This window comes from Nannospalax galili, unplaced genomic scaffold (assembly GCF_000622305.1).
Source record: "Nannospalax galili isolate Female #2095 unplaced genomic scaffold, S.galili_v1.0 scaffold1128, whole genome shotgun sequence".
Taxonomy (NCBI): domain Eukaryota; kingdom Metazoa; phylum Chordata; class Mammalia; order Rodentia; family Spalacidae; genus Nannospalax; species Nannospalax galili.
This window is the reverse complement of record NW_008358632.1, coordinates 308,660-328,103: the sequence shown is the minus strand read 5'-3', so window position 1 is coordinate 328,103 and position 19,444 is coordinate 308,660. Positions and strand designations below refer to the sequence as shown.

Genomic DNA, 19,444 nt, shown 5'->3' with positions numbered 1-19,444 from the left:
TGATCCATGAGCATGGGATAGTTTCTACTTATATTTTCAGTCTGTTTGAATACTTGTTTGTAGTTTCCAGTGTGGGTTTTATACTTACGTTGTTAAATTTTTCTGTAAGTATTCTTTTTAATGCTTATGTATACATAGAATTGTTCTCTTCTCCTTCCCTCCCTCCTTTCTTTTTAAAAAAACATTTTATTTTTATTGTTTTCATTTTATGTGTATTGCCTGCATGTATGTAAGTGCACCCATGTCTGGCAGTGCCTGCGGAAGTCAGAAGAGGGCATTGGATCCCCTGGAATTGGAGTTATAGACAGTTGTTAGCTGCTATGTAGGTACTGGAAATCGAACCCAGGTCTTCTGCAAGAGTAGTTAGTGCTCTTAACTGCTGAGCCAGCCCCTCTTTATTTAATTTTGAGACAGTGTCTCCCTGGGTGGCCTGGTACTCCCTTTGTAGACTAGGCTGGTTTTAAATTCAGAGATCCAGAGATCCATCTGCCTGCCTTTGCCTCCTGAGTGCCACTTATGGCCTTAGAATCATTTCTTTTTTTTTCTTTTCTTTTTATTATTTTTATTTTATGTGTATGCGTGTATTGCCTGCATGTAGGTAAGTGCACCCGTGTCATGCAGTGCCCGCAGAGGACAGAAGAGGCTGTTGGATTCCCTGGAACTGGAGTTTCGGGCAGTTGTTAGCTGCCGTTACGGACAGTTGTTAGCTGCCATGTAGGTGCTGGGATTCAAACCCAGTTCTTCTTCAAGAACAGTCAGTGTTCTTAACCACTGAGCCATCTCTCCAGCCCCCATTTTCTTTCTTTCTTTTTTAAAATTTTTGTATATGAATGTTTTGCCTGCATGAATATATAAGTGTACCACGTGCATGCCTGGTGCCCACGGAAGCCAGAAAGAGGGTTTTGGATTCCCTGGAACTGGAGTTATGTTGTTAGCCATCATGTGGGTACTGAGAACTGAACCTGGATCTTCTGGAAGATCAGGAAGAGCAGTAAGTGCTCTTAACTGCTGAACCTTCTCTCCAGCCCTAGAATTTTTTTTTTTTTTAATGTCATGTTTATATTGTTCACTACAAATGTATAGAAATAAAATTGTTTTTGTATCCTGCTATTTTCCCTCATTTATTCTAATCATAATTAAGTGAATCCCTTCTGGGTTTTTCTATAAACATGGTCACTCCATCTGTGAGTTGAAATACTTTTACTTTTTTCTTTCTAATATCAATGCTTTTAGTTTTATTTTCCTGTCAACTGCCCTGGCTGAACCTTCTGTTTAGTACAATGTTGAATAGAAGTAGCAAGTGGGGACCCCCTTATGAGTATTCCTCTTAGGAGAAAGCAGTGATTATCATCCTATTAGTTGTGAGGCTTGCTTATTTGTTTGTTTGTTTCCTTCCCTCCCCTCCCCTCCCCCCTCCCTCCCTTCCTTCCTTCCGTCCTCCCTCTTCCTTCCACCTTCTGCTCCTCTTTCTTTTTGACAAGGTCCAAGCTGGTCTGAAACTTGCTTTGTAGCCAAGGATGACCGTGAACTTTTGATCCTCTTACTTCCACTTCCCTAGTGTTGGGGTTATAGGCGTGCACCACCATACCTAATTTATGGGGTATTGGGGATTGAACCCAGGGCTTCCTGCATGTGACACAAGCACTTTACCGACTGAGATACATCCTCAGCTCAGTTGTATGTTTCTCACACATGCCCTTTTCAAGTTAAAGAAACTCCTTTTTTGTTGACCTGATAAAGCCTTTTGATTTTTTAAAAAAAATTATTTTATGTGTTATAAATGTTATGCCTGCATGTGTGTAAATGTACCCATGTTGTGTGCAGTGCCTGCAGAGATCAGAAGAAGGCGTCGGATCCCCTAGAACTGGAGTTGCGGACGGTTGTTAGCCACCATGTGGGTGTTGAGATTCAAACCTGGGTCTTCTGCAAGGGCCTGTGTTCTTACCACTGAGCCATCTCTTTTATTTTTTTGAGACAAAGTCTCAAGTACTAAGGCTGGTCTCAAACTCACTGTGTAGCTAGGGATGAACTTCAACTGACCCTTCTGTTTCTGGGAGTATTGGGATTACAGGTGTGTGCCACCAACACCTGGCTAGAGATGAAATATTTTGCTTTCTTTATGTTGTTGGTCCCCCCCCCCCCGCCCCCAGACAGGTTCTTACTATGTAGCCCATCCTGGCCTAACCTTGAGTGCTGGGATTATAGGCATGCACCACCCTGCCTGGCTTTAGTAATGTATGCAACAGTGCTGGGTACTGATTCTTCTCTTACCTCCTTAGCTTATTGTTTCTTGTCTTGGGGCTGGATTATTTCTGTTAAACTTGTCCTTATTCTGGTGTTAAGCCACTAACACAGTTCTTCAGGGAGATGTTCCTTCTGTGAGTTACCCTCATCCTAGCTTGTCTGTAGCATGGATAGGGTGCTTTTCTTCTCTTTTATATCCCATCTTTATCTTGGGCTCCTTCTACATCAGTGTTCAATACTGAGATACGACCTTGGTTTTTGAGCTTGCATTCACGTCTCTATAGGACATGACTTAGAAAAACATTTCTGAGGGGGCTGGAGAGATGGCTCAGCGATTAAGAGCACTGACTGCTCTTGCAGAGGACACAGATTCGATTCCCAGCACCTACATGGTTCCAGGGGAATCCGAAGCGCTCTTCTGACCTCCGTGGCATTGCATGACATGAATATACTCACATACATGCAGGCAATACACTCATACACATAAAATAAAGTAAAAAAAGACACTTCTGTGTTGTGGTCCCTAAGTACCCCCTTATAAAGAAACCTGTAACATACTCCTTGATACTGCAACTTTCAGAGATTTTTTTATGATTTGCCATGTTTATATTTCTTGAAGAATGACTTTAGAACACATAAAAGTACTCTACAAAGGAAAAATCATGAGTGCAGAGTTTGTAAAGCAAATAAAAATATTGATAGCTAGAGTTTTTTTTTTTTTTTTTGGTCTTTTTGTGACAGGGTCTCCCTGTAGCCCCAGCTGGCCTGGAACTCACTGTGTAGACCAGGCTGGCCTTGAACTCACAGAGATCTGCCTGCCTCTGCCTTTGAGTGCTGGGATCAAAGGTGTGCGCCACCACACCTGGCTGATAGCTAGAGAATTTTAACATGGGGGACATAGTACTGTAGCTGAATCCTTTCCAGGTTGGTTTGGGGATGTTATAGCAGCTCTCTCTTGGCTTCTCTGATCTGATTTTGACATTAGAATCAGTATACCAATGACTTATTTTGGTTGTCATCTTCAATTAAAATTCTCCATATTTTTTTTCCTTCTAGGGACCACTCAATAGTGAGTCTTCCAACCAGAGTTTGTGCAGTGTGGGGTCCTTGAGTGATAAAGAAGTAGAGGTAAGAAACTGCATCCAAGGAAGACTTTATTTCTGCACATTTAGTCTGGGTTAAGGATAATCCATATACTTCCAGGGGTGTGTTAGTCAAGTTGTATGCTATTTATATTAGGACAACCATGTTGTAGCCTTGATGTGTTTTTAGTGATCATAATCGTATATAGGCCTTGTCTTTTCCTTTTTCCCTTCCTCCTCTTCCTTACCCCCCTCCTTTTTTTTTCCATCAAGTGGAGAGATTGTAATTGTAGATGAGTTAGCTTAGATACTCTTTGTTTATGGGTTTTTCGTTTTATTTTTCTTTTTTCTGTTTTAGCTTAGATACTCTTGAATTTTAATACTTCTCAGTATTTCATAGTGTAGATCACTGGCTGAATTTAATAATTCGAAGGACTTTTTGCTGGTTGTTTTCTATTTTTTCCTGCTTAGCTAGAAGATAATATTGTTGAATATTAAATATTAAGCTGCCTGCTTTACATGTAGGTAAAACTTTCAATAAATTGAAGTCATTTAATCAGTTATGCTGGTGTGTGTGTATACATGTATGTATGTACCTGGCACATTTGTCCTAATACAATTACAGACTCTCCCTTCCCTTCCCTTCCTATGGTCCCCCCTATTTTTTCTCTTTCTCTCTCCTATCAACGTGTATGTGACCTTTGAATTTAGCCTCCCTCCTCTTCCTTCCTCGCTCCTTCTCCCTCCCCCCCTCCCTCTTCCCCTCCCTCCTCTCCCTCTCACCTCCCCTCCTCTCCCCTCCCCTCCTCTCCCCTCCCCTCCCCTTCCCACAGCCTGCCTCTGCCCTGAGTGCTGGGATTAAAGTCATGTGCCACCATGCTGGGCTATTTTATTAAGACAAGGTCTTGAGCTGTGCATGGTACATGCCTTTAGTCCCAGTACTTGGGAGGCAGAGGCAGGTGGATCTCTGTGAGTTTGAGGCCAGCCTGGTCTACATAGTGAGTTCCAGGACAGCTGGGGCTGTAGGGAGACCCTGTCTCAAAAAGAGGAAAAAAAAAGAAGACAAGGTCTTACAACATATTCCATGATGGCCTTGAACTCAAGATCTTCTTGATACAGCTTCCTAATTTGTGGGAGTACAGGTATATGCTATTGTAACTGTCAAGATATCTTACTTAAATTCTGTGGCAGCTCTGAATTACAGATGAATACATTATAGGCCTGATCAAGTAATTTTCCAAAAACTGCTTAGAGGGTTTGGTTCTGGACCCTGTACTTTTCCTTTTTCTCTGTCCTAAGAGCAGGACACTGATCTAAGACTTCTCAGTGCCAGTTACCTCTTTTGTATATTTGATATTTTGTATATACTCTTTTCTTAATTTGAAAATTTCACCAAAATACTAATTGTGATGTGTATGGTATTTAACAGACTCCTGAGAAAAAGCAGAATGACCAGCGAAATCGGAAAAGAAAAGCTGAACCATATGAAACTAGCCAAGGTAAAAATACTGGAATGCTAGGTACTTAGAATTTTCTCATTCACAGAAAATAATTAGTTTGTATAGTGGGATCCTTGTCAACAAAGGTTTATGTCTCTTAAGGGAGTGTTGGGCTATTATGGACTTGCCATTTGATATACACCTGACAAAGGTGTCAGTTCTTTAGAGACTCTTGTTTTCCCTTTGTTCTTTAACAATTTTCTCAATGTAGGTTTTTCTTCAGACCAGATATGACTTATATGGGAAAGAGGGTACATTGGAATTTAACTATGAGGTTTGTTAGTAGTAGTAGCCAGAAATGGTTTCATCTACAGTGCTGCTCTTCCACTCAAGCCCACTGGTATGAGTCTGTAAAGGTGATAGTCACAGTACCAAATACATTATATAATCAAAGAATAAGTGGTTTAGCCTTTCCCCCTCCCATTCTAAGGAATGGAAATCCCAATCTTATTTATTTATTTATTTAATTTAGTTATTGTTTTTTTGGTCTTTTTGAGACAGGGTCTCCCTGTAGCCCCAGCTGTCCTGGAACTCACTATGTAGACCAGGCTGGCCTTGAACTCACAGAGATCCGCCTGCCTCTGCCTCCCGAGTGCTGGGATTAAAGGCGTGCGCCACCATGCCCGACTGAAAATCCCAATCTTTTAAAACTGTTCTTACCTTTTGAATCTATGCGTAATTCATTCTGTCCTCCCAAAGTGGCAAGATCATGTAAAGTTTCATGTGAAGTAAGATCAAGTCTTTAATTCTGATGAGTTTGTTTAGAACCTTCGTTTTCTTAAATTGAGATGTGGATTATAGATGAATTTTATCTTGTTTACTAATTTTGGCATCATGTTTATAAAAGAAAGTGTTGCATCTTAAAAGAAGCTGTGAAAAAATTCCTTCATTATTTGTCCCATCAGTTAGTATATGGAGGAGATACTAATGTTAGAGTCCAGGTATTTTGTCTCATTTGTTAAAAATAAAACTGGCACTTCAGTTTATAGCATAGTAATCAGTTACTGAACTTTTAATATTTAATACATTCAGTGATGATGGTTTCAATGTGCATTGGAAATACTATACTTACTTTGTTTTCACTTTCAGGGAAAGGCACTCCTAGGGGACATAAAATTAGTGATTACTTTGAGGTAAGTTAAATTTGGGGGTAAAAAATTCTCCGTTGAATTTTGGAAAACTTAATCTGTGTGTTCATTTAAGGCATTAGAAAGCAATATTTTGCCTTTACTGTGATCTTTCCTTCTCTCTCCCCATCTTCATCAAACTAATGCTGCCCCATCTCTTATGAAGAAACTGCTGCTGATTTGCTAGATTTTAATTTTTATTATGCGTCTTGTCTGTGATGATATAAGAATTCACATATGAAATGCACTTTCTCTTGGCCAGTGTGAGTTTTGTGTCTTTCTGTGAATAAGGTGTAACAACTTGGACTCTTGTTTTGTCCTTTCTCGTAGTCCAGTGGAATATGTAATGAGTTCAGCGACCATTGTTAATGGTTACTAAAGATGACTAACCCCACAGTACCTCTCTATTTCTGCTTCATACATTTTGAGACAGAAAAAAAAGCATTCTTCTTTCATGTCTGTTCAAAGCCATTTGTACTTTCGCTTTCTATCCATGTTTTCTGTATTCTTGTTACATTTCTTTGGGAGCTCATTCTTTAAAATCTCATTGAAAAGATAGAATTTGGCTTACATGGCATTTTCTCTCTAGAATGAGATGTATTGTCTTAAAGGGGCCATGTATAGTTGAGACCTGTGTGTGTATTAATCTTTTACTCTCCTTCTCTGAAGCATAGTACTGTTTTGAATTATTCATATCCATTTTTCCCTGTTGGCCAGTTTGCTGGGGGAAGCGGGCCAGGAACCAGCCCTGGCAGAAGTGTTCCACCAGTTGCACGATCCTCACCGCAACATTCCTTATCCAATCCCTTACCGGTAAGCATTCACCTGGAGAAATTTGACACCTGTTATAGGAGACCAGCAGCCCAGGAACATTGAAGCAGTTTCCTTTCCATTAATTACCCATGGGGAATGAGGAGTGAAGGAGAAAACTTCATAGTATTGCCTATAGGTCACTTACTTAGATTCAAATCTTTATTAGTCAACTTTGTTTAAGAGTTAACCCTGTCCTTTCAGTACAGTAAATTGCCTTTAAGCCTTTCTCATTTACTAGTCTGTCAAGGAAAAAATTCCAAACCAAACACTGGGCTTTTAAAACCCTTGCCAAGTTTATATATGCTTCTATAACTGACTTTCTTTCCTTCCTTTTAAAAATTTAATCAGCTCCTGGTATTCAGATTACCTCCAGGGCTTTCTCAATTATGTAGTAGAAAACCTGATGCTATATGTATTTGAGATTGGTTTGTTTTCATCCCTTGAGATCTTAAAACAGCATACATTGGTTAGTGGTTTTCAACCAGGGACAGTTAAGCCCCTCAGGGAACATTTGTCAGTATCTGGAGTCATTTTGGTTGTCATAACTAGGGAATGAGGAGGATGGGTGTCATTGGCATCCCCTGGGTGGGCAACAAAGATAGTACAGTTCCCCTAACAAAGGACTATCTGGTCTAAATGTCAGTTATCCTAAGGTTGATAATCCGAACTAGGTAATGTTGGGTTTCATGTTAATTTGTTCCAGTACCTTTGGATAATTTGTTGATACCAGTCAGTGATTGGTATTTCCTTATATGGGCTCTTAGGATTTGGGGTTGATAAGTTTGGAAATTGTCAGCCTGGCCTAATGGCACAGATGTCTTAATTTCAGTTACTTGGGAGGCTGAGGTAGGAGAATTGCAAGTTCAGGGCCTGCTTGGGCTGCAGAGAGTTTAAGGCCAGGCTGGGCAACTTAGTAAGCTCTTGCTTTAAAAAAAAAAAAAAAAAAGTAAAAAAAAATTAGGATGCAGCTCAGTGGTATAGTGCTTGCCTACATTTGCAAAGCTGTAGGTCAATTTGCAATATGGCTTTAACCTTGTCTCATGTAGTCCCAGTTTCATTGTTCAAGTGATTGTTAAAAAGTAACGGCCTAACCTGCCAATCCTCTTAAAACTGAGTGGTTTTCTGTAATAAAATCCTAATAGCTCTCTCATGACCTTTGTTCCCTGCCTACCTGTTGCCCATGTGGAAGCTGCCATGCTGCTGGCCTTCTTGGGCACTGTGAAACACTCTTAGTTTCAGGCCCTTTGTGATGTGATGCTGTTTGCTTTTCCAGAGCTATTCTTTTCCATTCCAGATACCAGCCATCTTTCAGCAGATTTTTGCTCAGAAATGACCTTAGAAGAGTGGTCTCCCCTGCCAAACTTTCTAAGGATAGCATTTCCTCACACCTAGTTACCCCAACTCTAATTTTGCTTTAATCCTTGAGTGTGTGCTCACATGCGCATTTGTGTGCGCGCGTGTGTGTGTGTGTGTGTGTGTGTGTGTGTGTGAGAGAGAGAGAGAGAGAGAGAAATGCAAACACAAGTGTGCCAGGCTGTGTGGGGGTGGTCAGAGGACAACCTTGGTGTCTGTCCTTGACTTGCACCTTGTTTGAGACGGTCTCACCACCACTGTGTACGCCAGACTACCTGGCCTGCCAGCTTCTGGCGATTCTCCCTTCTCTAGCTTCCATTTATAGGAGATGTGATCACAGATGCTTGTGTTAAGAACCAGTGGCTTTTAAGAGGGAACTGGGTATTTGAACTCAGGTCATCATGCTGACCTGGCATGTGCTTTTACATTGAGCCATCTTACCATCCTTAATCATGCTTTACTTTTTACTGCTCGTGTCTGTTTCTGTCCTCTATATGTCTCTCTGTTTTTCTTCCTCTGCCTCTACATACAGATTTTGGTATATACTTAATATTAAAATTTGATTTGTATTTATAGAATACAGATGCAGTATGAGTTTTCACAAATCATACCAGCATTAGAAACCAAAATTACCAGTTCTAAGATTTCATTATTGTGTTCCTTTCCATTTATTAGCCCTTTCTCTGCCACCAGGCATAGCTACTGACCTGCATAGATACATTTTTTTCCTGTTTTATACTTTGCATAAACTCATGTAGTATATATTGCTGTGTTTGGCTCCTTTTGTTTGGTGTTACTTTTGTGAGATTTATCCATATTTTTCTGCTTATTGTAGATCATTTATGCTATTATTAACTAGTATAATTTTAGTGTATTTTCTTTGTGTGTGTATGTGGGTGGAGGGGGGGATACGTGTGGGTATGTGTGTGTGCATGTAAAGGCCAGAGGACAACTTATGGATGTCATTCTTCATGCTCCATTCACACTGTTTTTGAGACATGCTCACTCACTGGACTAGAATTTACTAAGTAGGCTAGACTGGCTGGCCAGTGAGCCATACAGATCTGCCTCTTTCCACCTCCCCACTGTTGAAATTGAAAGTGTGTACCATGTCTGGCTTTGTGTATGGGTGTCAGTGTTTGTATATGTATGCACGCATGAGTGTGTGCATGTATACATGCATGCCACAGTGTACATGTGGAGGTTAGAGGACAACTTGGGGGAGTTGGTTCTCTCTACCATGTGGATTCCAAAGACAGACTCAGGTTGTCAGGCTTGGCTTCGAGTGCCTTTACCCACTGGTCCCATGCTTGTTTTTTTTTTTTTAGGTGGGATCTGGGGATTGAACTCGAGTCCTCATGCTTGCAGTGCAAGCACTTTACCAACTGAGCTATCTCTTCAGTCTTAATGTTAGTATGTTTTTATTTAATCATTTGTACATTCTAGTTTTCTACTGTAAAATTAATTTATTCATCTTTTCTCACTGAATTATTAATTCTGTGAGAGAAGGTACCTTGCTGGATTTCGTTCATTGCTATTTTAATCTCTTATAGAGTTTTTTACATAAAGCTAAAGTTATTTTTAACTGTTTCTCTCACTTAAAACAAAAGAGATAATTTTTCAGTCTCTAGTACCCAGAACAATGCTTGACATTAAATGGGTTCTCAAATCTGTTGAAAAGGGAGAATTGATGGATAAACTGTCATTTTGCTTTTTTTTTTTTTCCCCCAGTAATTCTTTTGTTTTAGTTTTGTTTTTTCTTGGACTGTAAGGATTGAACCTGGGGCCTTGCACATGCTTAGCAAGTGGTGCATCACTGAGCCATATACCCCAAGCCCCTGTAAATGATTTTTGTATTTTTATTAAATTTTCTCTAAGATTTAAAAACAGTTTAATTGGGGCTGGAGAGATGGCTCAGCGGTTAAGAACACTGGTTGTTCTTGCAAAAGACCTGGGTTCGAATCCCAGCACCCACATGGCAGCTAACAACTGTCCATAATTCCAGTTCCAGGGGATCCGATAGCCTCTTCCGTCCTCTGCAGGCATTGCACGACACCCGTGCACGCACTTACTTACTTATGCAATACACGCATACACATAAAATAAAAATGATAAATAAAAATTTTTTAAAGTTAAAAAAAAGTTTAATTTTATGTGTTTGTGTGTGTTTATGTGTGGGTACATGCATGTGAGTGCAGGTGCCTGCAGAGGCCAGAGTGGTCAGATCCTCCTGGGGCTGGAGTTGCAGGCAGTTGTGAGCCACCCAGCATGGGTCCTGAGACTCAAACTCAGGTCTTCTACAGAGCAGTTCATACTCTTAACTACTGGGCTATCTTTCCAGCCCTTAATATTTGTTTTTAAATATAAAAACATGCATAAAACATGAACATTTTCATGAAGTTGATGACAAACTTCATGACACCTAAGAATATATTTTAGATTTTTAGAAAACAAAGACTATATGATAGAGAAGAATGTGATTCTAATCTTAAAATATTTCTTTCTGGCCCGTCAGTAAAGAGCTCGGAGAAGATCATTATACAGGTAGCTGTAATCATTACACACAAGAAATAAACGATTTTCAGCACCCTGTACACTTAGTGGTGCCTCCTTAACTCTCTCTGCCCTAACAGCAGTCTTCTCTCTGTGGTAGTCATTTGCTTCTTGTAGTTTAACTGTTAAGCGCACATCAAACAGCAGTTAGTTTTGCCATTAAATCAGCTTTGTTAATTACAGTGTTTAAATCTAGTTGTGGACTGGAGGATATAGCTCAATAGTAGAATCCTTGCTTGGTGTGTACTAGGCACTGAATTTGATCCCCAGCACTGCAAAATAAGTAAGTCTTAACATAATTTGTTCTGTCAATTAGTAAAAGAGGTATATCTGTTTCTCTGTTTCTTTACATATTTATGTTAAACTTTGCACGCATATGTTAAGTGCCTTTTATTTCCTTGGAGCTCTTTTCTTTTTTTGAGACAGGGTCTCTCAGTAGCCCTAGCTGGCTTGGAACTCGCTATGTAGACCATGCTGGCCTTGAACAGAGATTCACCTGTGTCTGCCTCCCTGTGCCACCACGCCCTGTGGAGCTCTTTTCTTTAAATGTGGTTCATCTGACATTTGATATAGCCAAACCATTGTATGGTCTAAGTATTTCTGTTTATATACACCTAGCTTTTTTGTTAATGTGTTTCTTGGCCAATATAATGTAGTTGGGTTTTGTTCTTTGTTTAATATTACATGTTTTCTTTTTCCGCTATATTTATCCCATTCTTTTTTGGTATTGATTTGATTGATTGATTGATTGATTGATTGATTGATTGATTGAGACAGTACCTCATGTAGCCCAAACTGGCCTTGAATTTGCTATGTAAATAATGCTAAGGACGACCTTAAATTTCTGATCCTCCTGCCTTTACCTTCAGAGTGCTGGGATGGCAGGTGTATGCCACCATGTTTGGTTCCTTGAGTGCTTTTTTTTTTTTTTTTTTTCATACTTATTTTTACCTGTTGTTGTACTACTGGGGATTGAACCCAGGGTCTAACGCATGGTAGGCAAGTGGTCTGCCATTAAGCCAAATCCTAGCTTTCTGTGACTGCTTTTATGGAGTTCCGAAGTTTTAATATGTGCCTTTTCCACTGCCTTGATAATGATTCTTTGGGATTTTGAAATCTGTGGGTTAGTGTGCTTCTCCAGTTCTGGATAATTAATAGTTATATTTTCCTCAGATAGGTTCTGTGCCTTTTGTGTTTTCCACTCTGAGCAAGCACACATTCAGACATCTCATTTGTCACTTTGCCTCTTGACTTCATTTTTGTATATTCTTTTTTAAATTATTTTTATTTATATGTATGAGTATACACTCATATATATGCATATATGTAAGTACACTCATGTCATGCAATGCCTGCAGAGGTCAGAAGAGGGCATCGGATCCCCTGGAACTGGAGTTAGGACAGTTATTGGCTGCCATGTGGATCCTGGGACTCGAACCTGGGTCCTCTGCAAGAACAGCCAGTGCTCTTAACCGCTGAGCCATCTTACCAGTCCCTTTTTTTGTATATTCTTTCTGTCTTTTACACACCTTTGTGAATAAACTACTTACCTCAGTTTCCAAAATATGTGTTTCATTGTCTCTAATTTTCTGTTAACTGCATTTAATTCTTAATTTTTGTTACTGCTTTTGTCTCTTGACTTTGCTACATGCTAAGCAAGTGCTTTGCCATGAGCTATACCGTCCTCAGCCTTGTTACTTAAAAAAATTTCTCTGATACGTTTATTTATATATTTCTAGATTTATTTATTTTTATTAATTATGGTACTGGGAATGAAACTACAGGGTCTTACTAGACAAGTGTTTTACCACTGAGCTATGTTTCCACACCTACTTTTTTTTTGAATCTTGTACACATGATTCTTTTATAGTCTGTATCTGATAATTCTGGCATCTGAGGTTTTTAATGTCCATTTCTGCTGTCTGTTTTCTTAGTTGTTTTTTATGACTTTATTTCTATGCTTTGTTTGGTAATGATGCACAACTCATTGTTCTTAATTATTTGTGATTATGATGATGTGTTTGTTCTTCCAAGGAGAATTTTTATTTGCTGCTTTTAGTTCCTAGAGATTTTTATCTTCTGGTGCTACTCTGTCGAATATAAGGCCTCTGGTTGGTTGGTTGATTTTGTTTGGTTGTTTCAGCTATCAAGAAACTGATTTGGATTCCCCTACCATTTCCTAAACCCTGATCCTTAAATTGCCAAGGCAACTTCTTGCATCTATTTGAGGGTAGAAGAAATTTTTCTCCTGGTTTATCTAAGCGTGTAGTGTAGCCAGATTGGAGGCCCAGCTTGAAGTGGAAAGTATTTCCTGTTGGGTTTTCTACCATGAATGTGCTTTGGGTCTGTGACTACCTGACACCGTGGTGATCTGGAAATGGAAATTGAATATCTGCAAGTGCCCTTTGGGCCATTAATGATTTTGATGCTTCTTTTACGTGTTGTATGTTCCCAGTTTGCTTTAGATTTTGTCCCAGCAGATACCATATAGTTCATCAAATCTTTGCTTTCATGTTCCTTAAAAGTATTTTATCTTGTCCAGGCATGGTGGCGCATGCCTCTGATCCCAGCATTTGGGAGGCAGAGGCAGCTGGACTGGATCTGTGAGTTCAAGGCTAGCCTGGTCTACATAATTCCAGGCTAGCTGGGGCTACAGGGAGATCCTGTCTCAAAAATACCACCAAAAAAAAAAAAAGGCATTTTATCTTGCCTGTTGTTTGTTTGCTTTTTTGTGGTTGAAAGAATTGAACCCAGGACCTTGTACATGCTAAGCAAGTGTTCTACCACTTAGCTAGCTACATCCCTAACCTGTCTTAAGGTTGCTTTCTAAGGGTAGATTCATGCAAGCATCCTAACCTGTCTTATTTTCAGAAAAACTTTAAAAATCTTTTAGCCCTTAGTAGGTGGTTATTGAATATAGGACAGAATGGTTAATTTAGTATTGTGACTTCAGAGTGAAGTCACTTGCATAGTGAGTATGCTGTGGTGAGTAGGTATCACAAGTGCTCTAGAGTACTAATTTAAACTATTATATTTGGTGGGGCAGGTGTGTTGCTTTTGAGGCTGACTCATGGACTCAAAGACTGAATTCCTTTGTCAGGATCATTTGGTTAATTTATAATACTTTTCTTTTTAAAAGATTTTATGTGTAATGAGTGTTTTCTTGCATGTATATAAGTACCATTTGTGTGCCTGGCCCCCATGGAGGCCAGAAGAGGGTTGGATCCCTTGGAATTGGAGTTAAGGATGGGCGTAAGCTGCCATATGGGTGCTGGGAACCAAACTTGGGTCTTCTGCAAGAACAGCAAGTACTCTTAACTGCTAAACCATCTCTTCAGCCCCTTACTTTGACTTTCTACAATGAAAAGTTAAGTAATCAGGCATGGTTGGTGCACAGCTGTAATCCCAGGACTTGTGAGACTGAAGTAGGAAGTTCTTGTGTTGAAGTTAGTCTGTGCTAAAAAGCAGGACTTAGTCTTAAAAATTAAAATAAAATTAGATATATTTTAAAAATATCAATATTATATGGTAGTTTTTCCTGATAAAGCATATAGACAGTTCGTAAGAGTTTGGCAATTTAAATGTGGTAAAATAGAAAGTCCCTTACAAAAGAGCTATTACTAAGAGGGCACTGGAATTGGACCCGGTGATCTGGGCTTTTAATTCATTTTCTCTGGAGGCAGGAGGATTACAAGTTCAAAGGACTGCCTTGACTACAGAGCGAGTTGAAGACCAGCCTATGAAATTTAGTGAGATCCTTTTTCAGAGAAAACAAAAAAGAATGGGATTTAGCTAGGTGTGTGTGAGGCCCCTGGGTTCAATCCCCAGTTTTGCCAAAAAAAAGTACAGTTGGCAAGTGTTTCTAGACCCTTTCTGGATATATACATGTATGCTTATATACTAGTTTTAACATTTCAGTTGTGTTAATATAATTAATGTCCTATAAATATTTTTATTTTATGAATAGTGTTGTAATGAATATCTAACTTCCTAGAAGATTATTAGCAATTTGGATACAGTGATTTCTTCAGAGCTTTCTAATGTTGAATCTTATTACAATTTTTGCCAGCGAGAATAATACCTTGATTTAATTGTCATTTCTTCATGAGAGTTATTAAATATCTTTCATACATTGAATGGCCTTTTAAATTTCTCTTTTACTACATGTTCATGTCTTTTGCCTATTTATTGGAATATTTGTTTATTTCTTATTGTTGGGTAGGAGAGCACTATAAATGTTGTTAAGTCAGTGTCAGGTATGTCGTAAATATTTTTGCCTTTGTAGTATCATAAGTCTCCATTGACTTTTCTCATTCAAATTTATATATGTTTTTTGTTTATAAATTTGTGCAGTTTTTCTTACTCATCATTGTTCCTGTGTGATTAATCATTGTCTGCGTGTGCGTGCATGCATACACACACACACACACACACACACACACACACACACACACACACATCCTTCTTTTGAGATGTTAGGAATTGCATGCTGAGGTAGTTTATATTTTTAATGTCATTTAAAAAGCCCTTCACTACTAAGTTTATAGAAATATTTGCTTATGATTTCTTCTTACAATTATTTGGAGGCGGTCTTTTTGAGTCAGGGTCTCCCTGTAGCCCCGGCTGGCCTGGTACTCCCTATGCAGACCAGGCTGGACTTGAACCCACTGAGATCCACCTGCCTCTGCCTCTCAAGTGCTTTGATTAAAAGCGTGAGCCACTACACCTGGCTTGTCTTACTTAAAATTTTTTTATGTGATATAAGAAGACTGTACTTGTCTCTTTTCTCCTAGTAACACCACCTTAATCTCCTAATCACGTTTTACCAATCTTTTTTATTTTTTATTTAAACTTCTCTTCAATTTTGCCATATTTCAGTTTATTATTTACTTAATAACCATATACTTAGAAGAAGCATTTCATTACAACAGCATTGACATATTCAATAACAATTTTCTGCGCAATATTTTATTATTTTATTTTGTGTGCATGAGTGTATTGCTTGTATGTGTGGAAGTGTACCAGTGTCATGCAGTGCCAGTGGTGGTCAGAAGGTGTTGGATCCCCTGTAACTGGAGTTACAGATGGCTGTTAGCCATCATGTGGGTGCTGGGAATTTAACTCGGGTCCTGTGCAAGAGCAGTTGGTGCTCTTAACCCCTGAGTCATCTCTCGAGCCCCTTTTTTAAATTTTATGTGTGTGTGTATATTGCCTGCATGTATATAAGTGTACTTGTGTCTGGCAGTGCCCGAGGAGGTCAGAAGAGGGCATCAGATCCATGTGGGTGCTGGGAATTGAACCTGGGTCCTCTGCAAGAGCAACCAGTGCTCTTAACCCTGAGCCTTCTCCCCAGCCCCCATCTTACCAATCTTATCAAGAAATTCCCTGTACTTTGAAATGTTGTTCAATCATAAATTATACGTCTATAGTGTATGGATGTTTCTGAATTCCCTATTTTTTTGCCATTATAGCTTTTAAAAATGAATGAATGAATGAATGAATGAATGAATGAATAAATGTATGTATTTGAGACAGAGTCTCACCTGTATAACTCAGACTGACGTGAATTCAGTGGCCTTCATGCCTCATCCTCCCAAGTGGTGGGATTATAGGCAGGTGGTTGTTAAGCAAATTTTGTAGTATGTTTTAATATCTAGTCAAGTTTTCGTGGCATTCTTTATTAAAAATTATGTGGCAAGATGGCTCACAGTTGAGAGCACTGACTGGTCTTGCAGAGGACCCAGGTTCAATTCCCAGCACCTACATGGTCGCTAACTGTCTGTAACTCCAGTTCCAGGGGATCTGACGCTCTCTTCTGACCTCTACGGACATTGCATGACACAGGTGCACTTACACACATGCAGACAATACACTCATACACATAAAATAAAAATAATAAAATATTTTTAAAAAAGAGAGTCACAAAAATTATGTGGCTAGTTTTTATTATTTTTCCCAAGTGAACCTCAAAATTAGTGAAATTCCACCAAAATGTCCTAAAAGCCAGTGAGAATTTACAGTGATCACTATTAATGTAACACTCCCCCTTTGAAAGCCAAAAGCAAAGTAAAAGACTCAAACTACTGAGTTTTAGAGAAATTAGGTACTGATACATTTTGAATTCAGAAACATGGTATCACTTGAATTTAGATTGTCTTTTATATTCATCCGTGAAGCTATTTTCTTTACATTTATTTTTCATATTTACTTATTTTACATGGGTTTTAGTGTTGTCGTTTTGCTAATTTGAATGTATTTTTCTTCCATTACATGCTGACGATGTTGGTGTATAGTGACCATATCAACTTTTTGACTTATCTTGTATTTGGCTATCTTACTGTCAGCTGATTTGTTTGGTTTCCTTTGTGAATATTTATATCATCCAAAAATGACACATTTTAATATTCTCCAGTATTTATACTGCATGTTTTCTGTTTGATCACATTGATTAAATTTTCTTTATTAGATGTGTTATCCTGTCTGGTTACCAACTTTAATGAAAGATCTCTGTATAGCACTATTAGTAATACTTTCTAGTGACTTTTAAAAAAAATATTTATTATTTTTATTTTATATGTATGAGTGTATTGCCTGTATGTATGTGAGTGTACACTTGTCATGCAATGCTGTGGAGGTCAGAAGAGGGCTTCAGATTCCCCTGGAACTGGAGTTAAGGACCGTTCATAGCCACCATATGAGTGCTGGGAATTGAACCCAGTCCTCTGCAAGAGCAGTCAGTGTTTTTAACCGTTGAGCCATCTCTCCAGCCCCCTTTTTAGTGATTTTTTTTTTTTTGAAAGTACTCTGAGATGCTAAAAAGGGATACTTCCAATTTTTATAAGTTGCCTGACAAGATACAAATTGCTTTTATAATCCAAAGTGAAGAATCTTTTTTTTTCTATTATTATTAATTTAATGAATCACATTAGTGGGCTTGCTAAATTTTAACTCTTTCCATTTCTGGATAAACATACTTGTGGCATGGTTTACCTTTAGTATCCTATGCTTGCTCTGCTTGCCTTTATTTTCACTTTTTTTTTGCATGTATAGTACAGTGAGTAGAATTAGAGCCAAATAAGTTCTTGTCTACAAAGTCATTCAACAGTTATTTTAATTCTTTATTTACTTACAGGATGGAGATAACCTTTCTTGTATAGGACTTTTAGAGTATTATGAAGTAGATTTATTGAACTCTACAAAATCTCTAAATTGAGTTATATAAATGTAAAATCATTAGAATGTCTTTCATATAATTAGACTTGTAGCAAAGTAACAATTCATTGACCATGTTGTTATTCTTTGTAATTGTTTTCAAAGAGCTTGTATGTAAATCATGCATCTTTCTTTTAACTGTTTGAACTTGTCGCATGTTTTGTCAGTACTCAAATTATCTTTCTCATGTCAGTTGTGTGCTTTCTTTAATGTTTTGCAGCGTCGAGTAGAGCAGCCCCTGTATGGTTTAGATGGTAGTGCTGTAAAGGAGGCCCCAGAGGAGCAGTCTGCCCTGCCAACTCTCATGTCAGTGATGCTGGCTAAGCCTCGCCTAGACACAGAGCAGTTAGCACAACGGGGAGCCGGCCTTTGCTTCACTTTTGTTTCGGTGAGTATAAGGCTACATCTTTTAAGATGCTTATTGTTGGCCTGGAGTTTCTTGATAAAGGTGGATTATTTTAATGAGGATGATGACATTTTTCATTCTTTTATCACTTTTGTCAGGTTTTTGTTGTTGTTGTTTTTGTTTTTTTTGAGACAGGGTCTCCCTGTAGCCCCAGCTAGCCTAGAACTCTATGTAGACCAGGCTGGCCTTGCTCTCACAGAGACCTGTCTGCTTCTGCCTTCTGAGTGCTTGCTCTGCAAGAGCAGCAAGTGCTCTTAACCACTGAGCCATCTCTTCAGTCCCTTTTTGCCTTACTTTTGTTGTGTTTTGGGTTTTTTTTAATTTTTTTTTTATTTTTATGGTTCTGTCTTTTTGGTTCTTTTTTTCTTTTTCTTTTTCTCCCAGCTGAGGATCAAGCCCAAGTCTGTGCTACCACTGAGCTAAATCCGTAATTCCTCTCCAACCCCTTTTATGACTTCTTAAAGGCATGGTACTTTACTAAGTTTAGTCCCTTGTAGTTGAAGCTCTTGAGCGCTTCAAAGCTCTTGCTTTGTTAAAGTCTTAACTACACAACAGGAAGGAAAATATGATCTTAGGTTGACAAAAAAAAAGAAAATACAGATTCCGTTTCAACCAAAAATTTCATGTAACTAAAAATCTTGAGATTCTACCCATCACTTATACAAATTAATATTTGAGTCATTGTAATTATATGGTGTAGGAAAGCATTGTATGACCATATCATTCCCCTGTATGGTGTGTGGGTTAGCCACTCGTTTGTCTTCTCACTTGAGTATTATATAATTATTTTTTCTAGGAATATTCTGTTGACTTCTTTTAACTTCTTACCCCTGCTTAAAAGATTCTTTTTATTCTGGGCATGGTGGTGCATGCCTTTAATCCCAGCACTTGGGAGGCAGAGGCAGGTGGATCTCTATGATTTTGAGGCCAGCCTGTTCTTCCTATTGTGTTCCAGGCCAGCTGGGTAGCTACAGGGAGACCCTGTCTCAAAAAGACCAAAAAAAAAAAAAAGATTCATTTTATGTTTTATTTAATTATATGTGTGTGTCTGCTTGTGTGTATGTATACAAGCACTCTGGTGCCCACAGAAGCTAGAAGAGGGCATTGAATCCCTTGATCTGAACTCCAGAATGGGTGCTGGGGGTCGAACTTTGG

The 19,444-nt window shown here is 38.7% G+C and overlaps 1 protein-coding gene across 5 annotated transcripts in view; it reads left to right on the top strand.

The window, feature by feature from the left end:
- Tlk2 (tousled like kinase 2) overlaps positions 1-19,444 on the top strand; it is a 125,172-nt gene that overhangs the window by 28,348 nt on the left and 77,380 nt on the right. For 3 of the 5 annotated variants that reach the window (XM_008821883.3, XM_017795308.2, XM_029558081.1), the window contains exons 3-7: positions 3,301-3,372; positions 4,756-4,825; positions 5,915-5,958; positions 6,670-6,765; positions 18,104-18,271. In XM_008821883.3, coding sequence (XP_008820105.1) covers positions 3,301-3,372; positions 4,756-4,825; positions 5,915-5,958; positions 6,670-6,765; positions 18,104-18,271 — 450 coding nt within the window. The remainder of the gene's footprint in view (positions 1-3,300; positions 3,373-4,755; positions 4,826-5,914; positions 5,959-6,669; positions 6,766-18,103; positions 18,272-19,444) is intronic. The other 2 variants (XM_029558083.1, XM_029558082.1) reach the window with 1 other exon arrangement.